This window comes from Carya illinoinensis, chromosome 11 (genome assembly GCF_018687715.1).
Source record: "Carya illinoinensis cultivar Pawnee chromosome 11, C.illinoinensisPawnee_v1, whole genome shotgun sequence".
Classification (NCBI taxonomy): domain Eukaryota; kingdom Viridiplantae; phylum Streptophyta; class Magnoliopsida; order Fagales; family Juglandaceae; genus Carya; species Carya illinoinensis.
In genome coordinates this window covers 10,782,941-10,802,271 of record NC_056762.1, presented here as the reverse complement: position 1 = coordinate 10,802,271, position 19,331 = coordinate 10,782,941, and the positions used below count along the sequence as shown (strand labels likewise).

At 37.7% G+C, this 19,331-nt stretch overlaps 1 protein-coding gene across 4 annotated transcripts; it reads left to right on the top strand.

Annotated features, from left to right (window-relative positions):
• Positions 1–7,884: 7,884 nt before the first annotated feature.
• Positions 7,885–18,702, top strand: LOC122282284. Of its 4 annotated transcripts, none has more exons than XM_043094240.1 (8): positions 7,885–8,216; positions 8,873–10,246; positions 13,019–13,219; positions 13,997–14,055; positions 14,149–14,873; positions 15,055–15,704; positions 15,783–17,659; positions 18,319–18,702. In XM_043094240.1, exons 2-8 carry the CDS (start codon positions 8,998–9,000, stop codon positions 18,346–18,348), a joined length of 4,791 nt encoding a protein of 1,596 aa, XP_042950174.1. In that variant the 5' UTR covers positions 7,885–8,216; positions 8,873–8,997; the 3' UTR covers positions 18,349–18,702. The 4 variants fall into 4 exon arrangements, with proteins under 4 accessions (XP_042950174.1, XP_042950173.1, XP_042950172.1 ...); XM_043094239.1 differs by having other exon boundaries at positions 13,019–13,225; XM_043094238.1 differs by having other exon boundaries at positions 13,997–14,873.
• Positions 18,703–19,331: the final 629 nt, after the last annotated feature.

Below are 19,331 nucleotides of genomic sequence, written 5' to 3'. Positions count from 1 at the left end.
TAAGTTTTCCACTACTTAACTCTCATCTGCAGACTCCTGTAGATTGGTGTCAGAGCATGACAAGTCTTTATATGTGCACGATTTTGTTATTATCTTATCTGACCATGCCCTTTACCATATGTGCTCTCCCACTGACCACATATAAATTGTGACTTCATTTCACAAAAAAAAAATAAAAATTAGTGAACGACATCAATTCTTCGTGACGGGATCAACAATCAATATTCCTGTAATAATTGACAACTTCAGTCGAATACATAATACATGTATTTACCTATGTTAAATTTTCGTTAAGTAATTTCTCTAGAGGCTATTCTTGAGACTTTTTGTGGCGCCCCTTACCCCCACTTGTCGTTTGGAGGAAGTCGTGACATTGAGGTGCTAACCGCACGGATCACTCACTCCTAACGCAATGTGCAAAGTGTGTGCACACATGTAACATGTGTATAGTTATAAATGTAGCGGTAAATAAAAAGGCAGTCCAAACTAAGTACCAGAAAATCTAAAATACAATCCAACAAAGTTTCCAAAAGGTTATTACAGTCATCCAGCTAAACCGAATGAAAAAAAATAAAACAAAGTCTTCAACCACAACTGAAAATATCCCCCAAGTCATCACTCCTCAGGCGGGGTCGGACCATCGTGCTGAAACTCGTCCTCTATATCTAAATCTATGATTCTATGAAATGGAACCGCAAGTGGAAATACCATGATGAGATCTCACAATCTCAACAAATAAACTCATAGATCAACAACTAGGAATTTCAAACATGGAAGCATACAAATAAATATGCACAACAATCATGAGAGATTATCCCAAAATACCTCTTTTTACAATTTACTCATAGGTTTCATCATTTAAGGTACTCACCAAAAAACCACATTTACACACATAAGTGACATTCTTTTATTATACTGTGCACCATGGTCTCCCCTAGAAACCATATCCACATCCTATCTCTCTTTGTCACACCACGGATAATGACCATACGTGTGACTTCGTAACGAGCGATATCCAACTCTGTGCCTAGGACGTACGTAACCAGACATCCTTTAGCCCACACAGTAGAGGAGCCACTGAGTCGAACCAAGAGTGTTACAGTCTTAGTCGAGCCTACTATCGCCCGACGACAGTACAGTGGATGTCACTTAGTTTTACACACTCCCGAGTGACCATAGGAGTTCCAACTAGATAATACCCTATATTGGCTTGAGGTCATGATACGCACACACCTACAAAATCCTCATTTTTGTTATAACATAAAAAATCACAGTTTTCCTGTATCACAACACAACCAGATAAATAGAGCATATGTAATAAAATAATAACCAGTAGAGGACGTTAAAAATATAGATGCATGATAAACAGTTATTGGATGACATGGCATATTTCAGTAAAATCATACACAAAACAACATATTCATCACATTTCACAGTATCAGTTTTCCACAACTACAAGCAATTCCTAATGCTCCACCCGGCCTAGGCCGACATTCATCACAAACTACAGACTTTATAACTCAATGCTCCACAGGGCCCTTGGCCACTTCCATTCACAAGCAGACTGCATCAACATTCAATGATAGTTTCCATGTTAGTAATTCAAGGGTCGGTCTGGAAATTTACTTACTAACGCGGAGGAGATTTTTTGGATGATCACGACGTGCTGAGTAAGTGCATGAATGCATGCACATGTTGCTGCACAGACACAAATTTGGTTAGATTGATATGAACATGACCCAAATTTAAAGTACGAGGCAAGAGGTAGAATGGCTTATTGTGGTGGCGTCTAGAGGGGCGGAATGTGGTAGTGGCAATGGCAGCGAGACAAAGACATGGGCAGATCTGGAAGAAAATGATGGAAATCCACGATTGTGGAGGAAAATGATGGGAATCCATAATTGGGAGTGCTATTGACGACAAATCTGATGTAATAGAGGGTGGAGGAAGGGGGAGCTCGTGGTGGTTGGCGGTGGCGCAGAACATAGAAAGGGGATCCAAACTTGGGTTGGGTGGATCTGAGAGGAAAAGAGGTCTAGCAGAGTGAGAGGGGTCAAACGATCTGTGCGAAGCTACTGGAAGGGAGCCCATGGTGTTGCGCGGTGGAGCATATTTGTCCTAATCTGCATGGGATGGAAAATAGAGAGGGGAAAGAGAGATCCACTCGATGTGGTGCTCCTCCGAGGTGATCGACAATAGCATTGGGTAAGGTAGCTACACACAAATGAAGATAGTGTGAGAAAGGGAGAGAAATTAGAGGAAGGGGAAGCGAGATTGATAGATAGGTAGAGAGAGACAGCTTCTCGACTATGGGAGGTGGCAAGATGCCGATATGAGATGTGGTGGCAACAAGGTGTTGTAGCAAGAGGCGACACAACTGAGGCCAGTTGGGGTGGTGACACCGATCGCAACACACACATCGATTGCAATGGAGAGAGAGAGAGAGAGAGAGAGAGAGAGAGAGAGAGAGAGAGAGAGAGAGAGAGAGAGAGAGAGAGAGAGAGAGAGAGCAGAAGAAAAAGCAAAATCCAGAGAAGGGGGGTCACGGTGCAGTAGAAGAAGAATGATGAAAAATTAAATCTTAGGGTTTCATCCCTAGATCAAATCACACCGCCTGAGGGTAAAAGCTGGGTTTTAAGTCTTAGTTTGGGCTTCTACACGGGCCAAGCTCATAGTGATAGAAGATAGTAAACCAAAATATTGGGTTTGGAGCTGGGTTCCACACTTTCCCTAATTACCCTATCAACAATTTTACAAAATGATTAACCAATTATTTGGTTAATCAACTTGCACTGAAATTTTATCAAATACTCACCCTAAGGTCATCCCTGATGTTTTCCTTAATCACTTTATCAATGACTTTACAAATTACCCAAATGACCAAAATTTTCATTTGGGTAAATCACCATAACTCCATTTATCTAGGTGTCCCTAGAATTTCTCGAGTTATTCATGTTGATCATGAGGTTGTCTCACCTAGGTATCTCTTAACCCCATTCTAGCTACATGTTCTCTGAAGTTCTCCAGAACAAATCCCTTGGTCATTGAATCTGCTACCATCTTAGTTGAGATAATACAATTAACCTCGACCTCACCTCTTTCTATTTTATCCAAAATATAGTGATAATGCACATCAATATGTTTGCCCTTGGAACTTTGTGTTCCACTTTTTATCAATGAGATGGTAGACTGACTATCACAAAACACATTGATTGGTTATGTGGATGTACCCAAATTTAAGCTTTCAATAAAATATTTCATTCACACCGCATTACTCACTGCAATACTACAAGTAATATATTCTGCTTCCATAGTAGACTTAGCAACACAACCCTGTTTCTTATCCAACCAAGAAGCTATTGTTCCATCAAATAGAAATATATATTCACTTGTAGATTTTCTAATCACTTCCAAAATCAGCATCAAAATATTCGATTAATCTAGACCACCGATTCCAAGCACAATTTCATATTTTTGGTACCTTGTAAATACCTTAATATATGCTTTACTGCTTGCCAAGATTCCTTATCTAGATTGGATTGATATTTGCTTACTAGTCCTATTGCATGACTAATGTCTGGGCACATAGGAAAGTTTAAGCATAGGGAACTACGAGACTTCCCATAGCTTGAGCATAGGGAATTTAAGCATTTCACTTATTTTCTCCTCATCTTTTGGGCACATACTTCATTTAAAGCATGACCTTTGCAAACAGGTGTATTTAAAGATTTAGAACTTTTCATACCAAATCTTTTAAGTACTTTTTCTATATATTCTTCTTGATCGAAATATAAAATTTTTGAATTTCTATCTCTTGAAATTCTTATACCAAGAACATAGGTGGTTTTACTCATGTCTTTCATTTCAAATTTAGATTTCAAGAATTCTTTTATTTTATTAATCATTCTAGATGATTATTTGCCAGTAATATATCATCAATATATAATGATAATAATGTTACGTTATTATCATTTTTCCATATGTATACATAGAGATTTGGTGAACTCATTTCATATCCCATTTCTAAAATGGGTTGGTGAAACTTCAAATAACACTATCTTGAAGATTGTGTCCGAGTCTCTGAGTCTATATGGTGATTTCTTCAACTTAAAGACTTTTTCTTCATATCCTTTAATTTGGGATCTTTCTAACTGAATAATAAAGATATCATCTTTTAATTCGCCATTAAGAAAAGCTGTCTTTATATCTAACTAATGTAATTTCAAATTCATATTGACAACAATAGACATGATAATGTTTATGGATGTGAACTTCACCACAAGCAAATATGTGTCCACAAAGTCTACACCTAGTTGTTGGGTATATTCCTTGGCCACTAACCTTACTTTTTACCTTTGCAAACTACCATTAACTTTAGATTTTCCATTTGTAACCAATAGCTTTTACATCTTTTGGAAAATCTATTAACTCTCAAACATAATTTTTGTTTATCAATTCTATTTCATCTTTCATGGCAGCCTTTTATCTGAATCGACATTATTGATTGCCTCAAAAAAATTTTTAGTATCATTATCTAAATTTTCTATACTTGTATTTAGGATATAATGATCTTGAAATAATAATGATGGTCATCTGGTTATTTTACTCCCATTGTCTCCAATATCAATACTTGAAAATTGATTTTTATCTAACTTTCTTTTAATTCCATTACTCTATATTTGAGTAGTGTCAAGATTTTCATTTTCAGATTCTATTGAAATTTGTTGATTTTCAAGATCACTTAATAAATCTATTTGACTAACTGGAGTAACAATGTAAGTATTTTTTAAGAAAACGACATCTTTACTTTCTGTTAATCCTATATTAGAATAATAAAATTTGTAACCACTTTCGTTTTCTGCATACCCAATAAACATGCATTTCCATATTTTACTTTGAATTTGTCCCTTAATGGCTTTGGGATAAGCACTTGTGCTTCACAACCCCAACTTTGAATTTATTTAACTCTGATTTATGTCTCGTCCATATCTCGTAAGGTGTTAGAGGTTTCACTTTGGTTTCAACTCTATTAAATACATATGCCACAATTGATAATGCTTCTCCCTAAAAATGTGTTAATAGATCAGCATATATCATCATTGATCTCGTCATATCCAATAGATTTCTATTTTTTCTTTGTGCAATGTCATTTTATTGAGGCTTATATGGCATAGTATAAATATGTCTTATACTATTCAATTTACAGAAATTATCCAAAACTTTAAATTCACCTCCTTTATCACTCTAGTCAAACCTTTAACGGGCCTACCCAACTAGGTTTTTACTCTTGCTTTATATTCTTAAAGGTCCAATTTAGATGCCTAGATGAGTATTTAGATACCCAAACTATCTCATCTCATCTTAACTCAAATATCTCATTACTATTCAAAATATTTAATCTCATATGCGTATCCAAATGGGGCCTAAATTTCTCAATTGCCTCATATTTATGTTTGAGTAAGTAAATATGCCCATATCTTAAATAGTCATAAGTGAAATTAATAAAATACTCAATTTCTCTGTGGGTTTTTATTTTAAAAGCTCCAAAAATATTAAAATGTATAATTTCAAGTAAATTTGTGGATTTTCAACATTTGGAAAAATATTTACTATTAATTTTTCTTTTGATATATGATTCACATATATCAAAATTATTTGAGTTTATTTGTTCTATTAATCCATTTTTATATATTTTGATCATTTTTTATTTATTTATATGGCCTAATCTTAAATGCCATAAACATATACAATTAGTAGACACATTCAAATAATCATAATAGATACTTTATTAATATTAACATTCAGTACGTACATATCGTGATTTCTTATGCCTTTCATTGATACATCACCTTTACTTATAACATAAGTTTCAGATTTAGACTTAATTGTTTAGCCTTTCTGATTTAGTACAAGCACTAATACTGAATTCTTACGAATACTAGATACATATAATACATCAATAAGTAAATAAAGGAACCATTAACTTTAAATTTACATATACTTTGCCCCAAGAAATCATAGTATGTATTGTTATCGTTAGTCGATAGCAAATGTATTGTCTTTTTCCTCATGCCCTTCCCATTTCTGTGAAACTCCAAGTGGTGTCTTCCTCCAACGTATTGGATGATGGCGACCCAATTTTTGACACTCAAATCCTGGTGGTACTAAAAAAATTCAATGACCAGCCAAAATAGTTTTTGAAAATTTTTCACTTTTCTCTATTTCGAGTAGCATTGTTTTTCCTCTTTGAGTGAAAATATTTCAATAGTTTTCTTCAAAATAGTAACTACTTACCACATTGTGAAGATTCCCAGTATACTCTACGCCTCCCACCATAATTTTGAAAAGTTTTATCTTCGAATCCAAGAGTCTCTGAAGATGATTGTAATATGTAACTGTGATTGCCAAACGAAGCGCTTGCCTATTGATGGTTTTCTCAATGTGCAAAAATAACCTATCTCGCATGACTAGGCTCTTGATACCATTGTAGAATTTTATAAAATGAAAATGGACAGAGTTTTAGAAATATGGTGACACTCCTGTGAGGATATTTGTCCTACAAGTTGGTGATGGATAAGGAGAATTCAAGTGTATTAATTGTGCACAAATAATCTCTATTTATAGACCATGAGGCACTGGTTGGCGATGGGCACAATCATTGGTAAGTGACACAAACTTTTGACTAAATTAAAAGGTTGTGTCTCTTGACACTTTCTCTTCTATTGCCTTTTATGGAAACCATCACCGTGAAGAGGATGTCATTTTAAGGGATACACTATTTGGTGATCACATCCCTTAAAATTACACTTGAGCTATTGCCACTAAGTGACATAGATATTGCTACTCATAAACAAACAAAACAACTAATGGATCAGAAACAATGGAAAGAAAATAATAATATAAATTAAAAATGAAGGGACACCTTAATGACTCTTCCTTTGTTTTTTGATTGGGGGAGGGGAGGGGAGTTGCTTGAACTTTCCTGGTTTCTTCTATCTTTTCATTTGTTGTTGTGGCGTATTGTTAGAGAGACAGAAAGGGACAATCTTTGGAGAGAGGGAGAGAGATGAAAGGTTGGACTTGGGACTGAAAAAGCAGCTATGAGGTGCTGGTTTTCCCCATCTCACAATATTATAGCAGGTCAATTGGATGTGAATTTATAGGTACAACCAGTTTGGTCTTTTGCTTTTAGAAATGTTCTCATCATCAACCAATTGCTTTCAGGTATATCTTTGCATTTCTCCTACCGTCTGGACTTTTGTGTCACAAGCACTACCCTACCTGCCTGCCTAGCCTCTAGAAAAAGGTGGACAAAAGATTACAAATTACCCAACCTCCTGAAGGTAATGTTGGGGCCAAGTTCAAGGAAGCTGAGATTCTACCACTTCAAGGGATGATTTGGTTTCAAATGCTCTAGGATTTGCTTTTGGTAGCTCGGGGTGGAGGGCTTCCATTTCTTTAGTTTTTTGTCTTTTTTTAAAATAACTTAGGTTATGATTAGATATTGAGCTGAATTAAGTTCTTTATGAATAATAGTAAGTTAACTTGACGGAGTGAGTTATGTGAGGCCTAGCTAAAATGAGTTTAGATATATTTAGATGTTAAGATGAGTTTAATACTATTTATAGAAAATTAGAAAAGATTATAGGTCCCACGTATAAAGATGTGTTGAGTTGAAAAAAGTTATGTATAGAAAATTTTAAATTAAGATGAGTTTAATAATTTAAAAATTAGATATTTAAATATTAAACTTAATTTAAAATTAGATGAAATGAAATTAACCTCAATTAATCTTATAACCAAATGGAAACTTAAGCACATGGCATGACGACGTCAAGCGGTAAGACAGCGAAAAGAATGAGACGGCCGGATGGTGTTTTCCTTTCTTTATTCTCACGCTGAGTTAGGGCTAGGGAATCAAAACATAGCCTACTCAAAAGTGAAAAACAAGATGAGACCTTTTTCTGTTTTCTTTCTTTATATTGGGGGGGTGGGGTTTATAAAGGCGGTCACAACATTCACTCCCAACTGTTGAAAAGCAAATAAAAATAAAAACCACCAGAACTTTCAATTGCCCAGGTTCTAGGGTTTATACCTTATAGTCTCAGCTCTTCGAAGCTCCCTAAAGATACGTCGTTTTCAAATTTCTCTCGCACTTATTATCCTTTGAATCGAGCGGACTGGTCATTTCGTTTCCGTGAATTTGGATTTTAGAGGTAAGGTTTCGGCCTAGTTCTGAATTAGTTTTCAATGAATTTCTGCTTTATTCTCTGTTTGGTTGCTGGGAATATTTAGGAAGACGACGGAAAACGGTCTTTTGAGATTTGACACAATCTGCTTATTGCCAAATGATTACTTCAATGGAGTTAGACTAAACACAGTGGATACTTTTAGGTCTTTTTCTTTTCGCTTCTTATCTTAGGTTTTCTGGGCACTGAAAGGGAAGATCAGCGGTCGCTTTTCCTATTGTGTTTTAAAAAAAATATACTGTTTATGATGGGGATGATGCATTTCCAGTGAGAGGATTTTGCTTCGGATAATTTCGACTTCCGAAATGGTCTTCTTTTTCAGTTGAATTTGGTTATTGAGGCATATTCGGTATGATGTTTAATTTTCTGAACTTTTTTTTTTATAAGCTTGACGTATAAATGTGAAGGGTTTACTTTAGGTGCTAAGAGTGAAAGGATAAACAAAAATGCTAATTTCATTTATGGGTTTCCAAAGTTGTATGTTTGTGCATTGGGTCCCAATTAAAATTTGAAGAAGTTCGAAAGTTTTTTTGGCTTTATTAATTGTAGCTTTGTAGTACTCATACATAAATGTTGTAGCATTGTAGTGTTTACTGGTTTTTTCTCACGATGAATTCATTCAGCTTCGAACCAGAACTTGTGCTATGAGTTGTGTCAGCATCTGAGATGGGCAAAAATTGGGTTTAGGCTGGGAAAATCTGAGTGACCGAATTGTTACCAGATTGACAGTGAAGCCGTAACACATTAGATGTATGGTCAAGGGAATTATGGTCCTCATTTTGGGCAGGGTCCTAATACACCCATGTCAACTGCGTACCCACAGCGACCTCTGGCTCCACCACCTCCTCACCCTCATTCTCATCAAGGGCACTCAGCCCCACCACCTCCTTTGAATCAACAAGCTCCTCCTGCTGTTCCACCTCATGTAGGTCATCCAGGTCCTCATATATATCATCAGCATGTTCCACCTGTTCCATCCCTCTCAGTTCACCAAGGTCCACCCATTCAAGTCCCAGCTGGTGGGATGCCAAACACAGGTCAATCTTATTTACAAATTCATGGAAGTGCCCAGTTGCCTCTTACATACTCTAATAGCCAACAGAATTCACAGTATCATCCGCATTTAGGGACACAAAATATGCATCACCTTCCACCACCAGTACCTCCACCACTTGGTCCTCACTCGGAAATGTTACAGGCCCTACCTCCTCCCAGGGTGTTACCTCCTCCTCCTCCTCCGCAAGGACAAACATTGTATAGATCTCCTCTTCATCCACATCCACAGCAGCCTGGTTCTGTGCAGGGTCTTCAACATATCCCACCTCGCCCTCCCACTTATAGTTTATCTAGTCCTGCTCAAGTAGGTTTTGTACCTTCAACTGTTGGAGATTCTCATACGCCTTCCATGGTTTTGCCTCCGCCACCGCCACCACCACCACCACCGCCGCCACCACCTTCTTCTCCACCTCCTGGTCTGCCTTCTCCGCCACCACCCACTTCTTCATTTACATCATCTTCTGCCCCCAATCAGGTTAGACATAATGCCCCTACCCATGTTGCCTTTCTAAATCAAGAAGGTGGAAGTGACTCTGAGGTGGGTCCTATAGCTGGAGATAGTACATCAGATGGAAGTGCTATATCAGATCTTCCTCCACCTCCACCTAAGCCATCAGAAAAAAAAGTTGTTCGGAACATTGAAGATTTGTGCCACCTTATTGCTAAGAATGGAAATTGTGTTGAAGATATGGCTCACATAAATGAATCCAAGAATCCAGAATTTGCATTTTTATATGGTGGTGAGCCAGGCAGTGACGCTGCAATTGCTCATGAGTATTTCCTGTGGATGAGGAAGAAATGCATCTTGGCATATAAGACGTGTGAATGGCAAAGTGGTTCGTCATTGAGGGCTTCAAAAAATGAGTCTTCAACACAACCTGACCGCCTAATTGTTGGATCTGGACGTTATTCACCTACAGATTCTGACATGGAGATGGAAGGTAAGTATGACCTATTGTGGTTGTTCTTCCCAGTATTAGTAATATGGCATTTTTATGTCTAGTGTGTTTGTATTGTATGCATGATTGCTTCCCTTTTCCTTAGATGAAGGCTTGACCTCACTGGCTTTCATGTCATGTGTTATAAGATACTTGTTACTTTCTTAGAAATTTGTTATCTGTTTGTCATGTAGTTATGATGAGTTCTACAAATTTATTTTTAAGGTTCAACAGGTTTTTGTTATGAACTTTTGGAGTTCACCACGCACTAGTAAAAGTTACTGTTTAAAAAATCACGTGAATGTTGTTGAGAAAGCATTTGGATTTTTCTCCTTTTAAAGAGTTAATTTTTTATTATTAAAAAAACTGTACTTACCAGTAATTTACTGCAGAAATCCTCTAGTAGGATACAATACTACAACAGTAGAAATGAATTTTTGGAGATCATTCGGTACTTTGTCAAGGAAAGTAGATAATAAACTTGGAGTCTACCAACCACGTCATTGAATGGCTATGAAGTTTTCTTTGAGTTTTTTCAATACTGATAAGAGTTACTGACTTACAGTGCAGCATTGAAGGTTCTCTCTCTTCCTACCTCTACTATTGCTAAATTTTTCTCCTGTAAATCTAATGGTTTCGTGTGAATAATAAAATCTTAGGCTGTCTGGATTTCTTAAATTTATTACTGCTGATCATTAATGTCATCAAAATTTCAAGTTTCTAGTTTTTGATCGTGCATAATGAACAAATGATATGCAGGAGTTCACTGAATAAGGACCTAAAAGATTATACCCTCATGGGGTGTTTTGTTTGCGAAATCTAACATTCCCTTGGCATATAAATTCCTAAGAATATGATATCTGTGAATTTGAATTCTTGGGAATGTGACTAAATTCAATTTTGGAAATACTGGGAATATGTTATGATTCACTTTAATATGAGGTTCTTATGTATGGTTTATTGCTAAGAATTCTATTGGAGCTATTTGTTCTTTCCAAAATATCCCAATATTTTCTCTGAAGTGTATCAGGCTTTTTGAAGTATTTCTTCTAATTTTTTTATTTCAACAAATGGAAACAATGAACAAAAAAATTGTAACATAAAATTCTTTGATCAAATGGTAGCATAAAAGTTGATCAAACAAATAGTATCCAACAAAAAAACGGTATACATTAAAAAAAAAAATGTTTATGCAAATGATAAAATTTTTATCGACCATAGATCAATGCCACTCATATATAATTGACTCACAGTTGCATCTGCAAGAACTTGAATCACAGTCATATTTGTAGTCATTAGGCAAAGTTAAAAAATAATCAGGCTAATGTTGATCAGCTGTAAGTAGATTATATAAATAAAACTATGTAACTAATTAAAAAAATTTAATTAGTGGAGGAACAAGGCGCCTCCCAAAGCACTTTTTTTCGCATGGACAGCAGCCCTGGGTAAAATTCTGACTACCGATAACTTGCGAAAGCGACGGATAATTATTTCAGATTGGTGTTGTATGTGTAAGAAAGCCAGTGAGACAGTGGATCATCTCTTACTACACTGTGAGACAGCTAGAGTCCTGTGGTGCGAAATTTTCCGTTGCATAGGCCTAAACTGGGTGATGCCAGCTTCAGTGGTTGAGCTTTTGGCGAGTTGGGTGATGGTCCCTATCTGCATTATGTGGTGCTTATGGCAAGAGCGTAACGAGAGGACCTTCGAAGAGAAGGAGCACACACTAGAGGAGCTTTGCGTGTTATTTTTCAGCACTTTATTTCAATGGGCTATTGCTATTTAGCGACCTATTCGTTGTGTACTTGGGCTATGCCTATTCTTATTAATACTACCGTTTATTTATCAAAAAAAAATTTAAAAGGATATTTTTGTTTATTTTTAAGAAAGGACATTCCAAGTGAGGTGGGACTTTAGAATGGAATTAATAGTTCCTTCAAAAAGTGGTTGGAATGGGTTCCAAATTCCCTTAGCCATCTGGATTCTCCCCACTGAAGTCTATCCAAATGGGGTAATCATTTAAGATTCTCTGGAATCTTAAAAGATTACCTCCATCCACATGCCCATTAACGAAAACCTATAGCTTGATGCTGAAAACTTAATACCACAAAGCCATTAAAACTGACCTTTCGGCTCTCACATCCAAAGAAACCAGTGATAAACCATCCCAATGAACACAATTGTGCAACCTTTTTTCTTTTTTTATTTATTTCTTATAATTTTGTTTATTGGTTGTCTTAATGGGAAAATACAATCTACCAAGGATGTTGATTTACATTTCACTTGTCATCACAGGCTATGAGATTCTTTTCCATTAGAGTTTTGGATTCTGGCCTTCTTGAAAGCCATGATATAGGTTATCTTACCTTCTAATGTCTAGGTTTTTTCTCCATTAGATTATTGGATTCTGGCCTTCTTGTAAGCCAAAATATAGGTCATCATATCTTTCTAATGTCTAGCCTTTTTTTGGTTTAGTTTTTCTTTATTCCAATTAAATATCATATAATATCTAACTTGAAGTGAATTTATCTCACTTTGATCTTGTTCAAGCTGTCCAATTCCCTTATTAATTTGTTATATGGATTGTAAGTCATTTCTTCTGATGATGTTTGTGTTGAATTTTGTTGGTTAGAGGCCTTAGGGGAAAGCAAGAATTGTTAAAAGCGGTTATTTACATTTCTCCTAGTCTATATAGTCTTTGATTGAGCACCTTTTTTTGACAAGTAAGAAGCTGATTATTATTTTCTTTTTTGTCCTTTAATGGGTGGTTTTAAGATGATTTCGCCCAGTCTGATAATGATCAGGGAGTCAATCACTCAATTGAAATACCAAACAATGGGTGTGATTTGGTCCCTAAGAAGTGTGATGCAAATGAGCATTTACATGCACAACATAGTTTAGCGGAAGGTAGCCTAATGAAGGAAGCCTCATCTGAAAAAGGGACTTGCTCTGGGCCCTCCAAAATAGGAGAAGAAGGTAAAGGTTGTACTCGAATATCTCTTTTCTGTGTTTTCTCTTCATTATCAATTTTAGCATAGATTGTCTTCTGATCTTTTCCCTCCAAGGTGAATCACTTTTCAAATTCTCAAAGCATGCACCTTGAAGCTTTTGCTTTAATTTATGCTTCCAACCATGAGCCTTGCTCGAGCTTTAGAGTTGCTTTTAATGTTCACAGATTTGCTGAAGTGACTTTATACTCACGAGGGTCATATCAACTTCACGAGTATTAGTGATATTGAAAGTGAAGTTCTTTTGTTGAATTATTAATAGATTGCAGTACACAAGATTAATCTTTACATTGCAGCTCTTTCAGTTTCTAATTGTAACTTAGAATTTTAGTATTAACTTCTCATTGAAAAATAAGGCATTTACCTATTCTAGGAGTTGGAGATCATGCTCATGGTACCTTACTCCAAAGGGACTCGGTTGGTTTGGATCTTTCAGTTCCTGATGCAGCTGTTGGGTTGTTTAATTTCAATCTTGATAAACTACCCTCCCAACAATACACCAATTGACGGAGGCAGTGGATTATAACCTGATTAGACCTGTGTAATTTTTGTTAAAGTTTAATTATAACCTTATTAAACCTGTGTAATTTTTGTTAAAGTTGATCTCATCTCAACTGTGTATTCATAATCTATCTTTTTTGTTCATTTCTCATCTAGCTTGTTCTTTTTCGTTGATATGGAACGATCTTTCATTTGGGTTGCACCTCCTCTAAGTTCAGACTCTTTATTATTATATTTTATTCAGGGCTTCATCTTGACAACTCAACATTCAGAAAGCCAATTTATGATGTTCATATCCCAATTGTGAGTTCAGCTGGAGCTTCAGAGCATACCATTGCCAGAAATTTAGAGAAATCTCCTGCTTCTCTATCTAATGAGCTTATTTGTCTGTCCAAGACTTTTGGTGCAGCTGAAGCCATCCCTACTGATGAGTGTTTTGGTGAACCAATCAAAGGTGGCAGCCCATTCAGACTTCTACAAGGCTATGCTTCTGATGACAGTTCAGAAAATGATGATAAGCCCCACTGTGAAGATGGTTGTCCCCTAACACTTTCACCATCAATTACACCTCTTGCTATGAATTCCAATAGAGATTCTAGTCATAATCTAGGGACAGATGTGGTATCCAAGGGTTTCTACGAGACTGAAAAGGGGTTTGGACTGCACTCTGAATCCAGCATTGCCCATAAGGCTCCAGAAGTTACCTCAGATTCACAAAAAGTGGTGAAGGATACTGGTACAGCATCTATCTCAAGTGGGACAACTGATGAACATGTTGATTATAACCATGAAAATCAAGTGGCTATTAGCCATGCTGCTTCACATGAGGCTCTCTTGGAAAAAGATGACTTGGGAGGCACTGGTATTGATGTTTCTAAGAGTGCCATGTCTCAAAAGAAAAATAAAGAGAAAAACACGAAACTTGAATCGACACCTTTAAAAGTTGATGAATTTGGGAGATTGGTGAAGGATGATGCTACTGACAGTGACACTGATGATTCCCACCACACTCGGAGGCGTACTAAGAGGGGAAGAAGTAGGAGCCGTAGCCAATCTCCTATAGACCGAAGTAGGAGGAGTCGTCCCCGGAAAAGAAGGGAGAGGCGAAGCCGATCTCGCAGGTATTTTGTGCATTTTATATACAACTTGATCACTGTAATTGGTTGATTACTTGCTGTTTGGTGTTTAGAATATTAGCTGTAGGCCTTTTACTTTGCTTGTGACCTCGTACTCTGTACTTTCATAACTTTCTGGGGCATAGGAGCTGTCAACACTTTAATGTCAATACTTCCTGTGTTTCAGCTGGTCTCCAAGGAGTCGAAGAAGCAGGAGCAGGTCTCCCCTATCCTGGCGTGCAGGTGAGGTCAGCATTGAAAATATGAGACGGCAGAAGGGTCATATTCCAGAATGCTTTGACTTCCGTAGAGGAAGGTGTTATCGTGGAGCATCCTGTCGGTATATGCACCATGAATCTGACAGGAGCAGTGGATCAAGGTACCAGAAGAGCAAACGACAGTTTCCTGAAGATCCTCCTAGTTTGAGGAACTCTAATACTCGTGAAGACATCCATAAAACCTCAGCAAATGTACCTAATAATGAGCGCGAAGCATCGAAGAGCCAGGAGCTGCATCCCTATCAAGATGTGCATGATGCTACGAAAGATGGGAACATCAGTTGGAAAAGGGAAGATATTCTTAATGATGCTGGAAAATCTGGTATTTCGGATAGTGATGGCCCAATTTTTAATTCTAATATCATTAAGCATGAGAGTTCTAGAGATGTAGCTGCCGAATTGTGGGAAATGCAAGTTGTTCAAGAAAAGCAACAGCAGCAAACTACTAATATTCATGATGCTGAGAACAGTCGGTTAACCGTGGACTCTCAACAGCCATTGTCAGTGGAGTGTTGTCTCTCTCAAGCTGCAAGTGATGCTGATATCCCCAAGTTACAAGGTAATATTTCTGCAGATGCATATTCATTTAATAAAAATATATTGACTCAGCAATGTCAATGCGATCTTTCTATTCCAGGGGTTCAAAATGCTGATCGCCCATCTCAGCAGATACATGACTCTTCTATATCTGATTCATCACCTGGTCATACACCCCTGACTTCTAATAAATTCTCAACAAGTGAACCTTTACCAAATATGAAATCATCAACTCAGCCATGGCCTGACTCAAGCTCTATCAGCCGGCCGCTTTCGTCTGAACAATCTTCATTGCAATCTCTGGCTCCCAAAGAGTCATCTCATAGCATTTCTGGTATGGGATTTTCTCACCATCCTTCTGAGTTGCACCCTCCTCCTGTCTCACTAGGTGTAAATGCTGGCCATACGGTGCAGTTACTGAAGGATGACTTGATACCACAGAGTGCATCCTTTCCATTTGAATCTGTTCCTGGGGACAGTTTTCATCCTTATCAACTTCCACTACCCAAACAACATTCCCAATATTCTGTACCCCCAAATTCTTCTTGGACCTCCTTGCCGCCACCCCCTCCACGACCGCTGTATGATTCAACTGGTGATGCAGGAACTGCCTCCTCAGGTGTTTCTTCACAGTTTCAGCAGAGTCCCTCGCTCCCTTATAGTTCTCAGGCTTCTGTAAGGATCTACCCTAGCGATAGGGCTGCTTATATACGAGTTAGTGAATTTCCTCTTCAAGCCTGTCCTCCAGGGCAGGGGCCTCATCAACAAGATTTGGGATCAAACCCTCTGCCAAAGAGCAACCACCCTAGTCAGCCTTTTGGCGGCACTTGTCTTGTGAGAGAGAATCACTTTCCACAGCTTCCAGCCCAGGATTTAATCTCTTCAAGCTCCTTTGCTGCTGGCAACATGCTGCCCTCTGCACGAGAATTGTTTAAAGACAAAATGCATTCTTTTTCTGGTGACAGTTTGCCTCCAGCTGAACTTATACAGTTATCTTCTCAGAGCGTTCCTTATTCACAAAGCCAACAATCACCATATGGTTTGAAATACCCTGCAGCTGATATCATTTTGGGTGAGCCTGGAAAGACCAGCTCGGTGTCCAGATACCCTTCAGAGCTTCTGGGTGGGCATCAGTCGTCTCAACTTCCTGAGTTTGGGGGTTCAAGAATTTCTGCTCATCATAATCCTTATGCATCTACTTTTGAGCAGCCACTGAGCTCCATATTGAGTTCTGGTGTATTCAAGCAAGAAAAGGACGCACCTTACTCTAGTAAATTTGATAGTTCTTTCAAGCCGAGCCATGTTCTTGTTGATGGGCTAGGAATAGGCCATGTCAGATCAAGCCAGACGACTTTCTCACCAAGTTCTACTAAAGCAATTGGGCAGCTTTTGCCTAGGTCAGGTGGCGACCAGTATGACCCACTTTTTGACAGCATTGAACCGGTATCGAATTCATTCAGGAGAGATGATCATGGTCAAAAGCCAGAACTTACTGGTGAGTCTGACTCCATATTAAGGTTCAGTGGGACACACAAGCTGCCTGATGTGGAAGAGAAGCATAAGGAGATTGGGGCTGTTGCTTCAACTACATCTCTGGACAATGATGAATATGGTGAGACTGCAGATGCGGAAGTGGGTGCTGTCGAGAATGAGAGCCCAAGTACTCCTATTAATGTAGCAAACGTAACTGGGGGTGACATTGAGATTGATCAGATTAAGTCCTCAGGGAAGAGCAAAAAGAGCAAAGATTCTCGATCAATGAAACTTTTCAAGATTGCCGTTGCTGATTTTGTAAAAGAGGTTCTTAAGCCTTCGTGGCGACAAGGTAATATGAGCAAGGAGGCATTTAAGACCATTGTAAAGAAGACTGTTGATAAGGTGTCTGGAGCCATGAAGAGCCACAAGGTACCCAAGTCTCAGGCAAAGATAGATCAATATATCGATTCATCACAGCGGAAACTGACCAAACTTGTGATGGTAAATCCTTTTCTACATGCCCACCCATACTTGTGTTCTTTTTATGGATGTTATTTCTCTTGTTGTATGAAGCATGTGTTGCTGAAAAGAAAATAGACGCTATAAACTCAGCCCAATCCTTGTGTTCTTAAATATGATGACGGGTTTTCACTCTTCACATGGCATGACGTTAGTAGATGGCCTGCCCCTTTTTATCATCTCATGAGGTTATCAATAACTTGTCGCCGTAAAAGGTTGGTGGGTGATTTTGAACCATTTGATCCTAAACCTTCTCCTAGCAATGGCTAAACTTCAAATTAGGAAGAGATGGTGGCCTATTAGGCTATTATAAATAATAGTAAACTTACTGACACAAGTTGCTAATTGCTCCCAGTAATATTCAATTCCCTAACTTTCTCTGTCAAGAAAAACAAGAAATTGTATATGAACTGCTTCATGGCCATTCTTTGTTTTTGTTTTGGGGGGGGGGGAATGTAGTTGATCAAGATGTTTATATAAAATTGAAGGGGTTCTATGTAGAAACAGAAATTTTCTTAAGGGGGTGGTGGGGGGTTGTTTTGAGACTGCAAACAGTGGCTTATGCACAACCATGTACTTCTATGATACTTTGAAGTTGTATCTTTCATACTTCTCAGCCACTCTCCCAACATATTTTGCAGGGCTATGTGGATAAGTATGTCAAGGTGTAAGCTGCGATTCCAGCTTATTACTGTAGAAGATTTGGAAATTGAGCTCTATGATAGTTTTGTCAACATTGTAGGGTTCTGTGAATAGATGGGAGTTTTCTGCCGGCATCTTGAAGTCTACTTTTTGCTGTTTGCAATTTCAAGTGCAAGAAAAATATTACAGCATTTGGGAGGATGAACTTGAGGACAAAGGTTACTTGGGATCCCAACCTCAGCAGAGTTGTGAGTCAGCTGCGAAGGGTGCATGTATGGTTTTCTTGGAATGTAGCTGTTGTGTTTTGTTCTAGACTCTAGTTTATTCAATTTCATACACCCTCTGTAAATGTTGCCATCCATAAAATTACTGTTCTTTCAATATCTCGGTAAATGTCGTCCATTTTTTTTTTTTTACTAATTATTATTATTTTTTGACAAGTTTGATGTGGAAATGGGAATCATGTATTGTTTGGAAAAAAAAACCTATCTCAGAAATAAGGAGGAAAGTTCTCTATGTTTTGAAACATTAATATATTCCCCAAGTAGGGAGAGAACTTTGCCCAAGCAAAAGAAGACGCTGCTGCCATAGCAAAGGAGGTTACAGATGAAAAAGAAGTAGAAAAAGATGAGAGCCAGGGTGGGAAAAAAAAAAAAAAAAATGAAAATGATGCACTAGCGTGATGGCTGGTCTTTGGTCTTTTAATTAGTGGATTTGTGGGAAAAAGATCTTCAATTGTTGCCCAAACTTGATGCAAGGGAGCGGAAACTTCAGGTCTGTCCCTAAGAAATTTATTGTTTATTTAATGTTGTCTCCATTTGTACGGACAACAATAAATATTATTAAGGCATATTTAATATATTTATCTCTCTTCAACTGGAGGTCCCCAAAATCAGGCAACGACTTAAGGAGACATTGAGATGGGTGCAAGTCGACTTGCATGGTTCAATTAAAACTTACATGATTAATTCTTAAGAGTGATTCTCCAATTTGAGTAAGAGAACACCTCATC

Bases quoted from the DNA above. Each gene is read 5' to 3' on its own strand.
- LOC122282284 (XM_043094236.1), top strand. From the start codon at position 8,998: ATGTATGGTCAAGGGAATTATGGTCCTCATTTTGGGCAGGGTCCTAAT. The intron at 14,874-15,054 runs GTATTTTGTGCA...CCTGTGTTTCAG, and splicing joins AGGCGAAGCCGATCTCGCAG to CTGGTCTCCAAGGAGTCGAA. The intron at 15,705-15,782 runs GTAATATTTCTG...TTTCTATTCCAG, and splicing joins TGATATCCCCAAGTTACAAG to GGGTTCAAAATGCTGATCGC.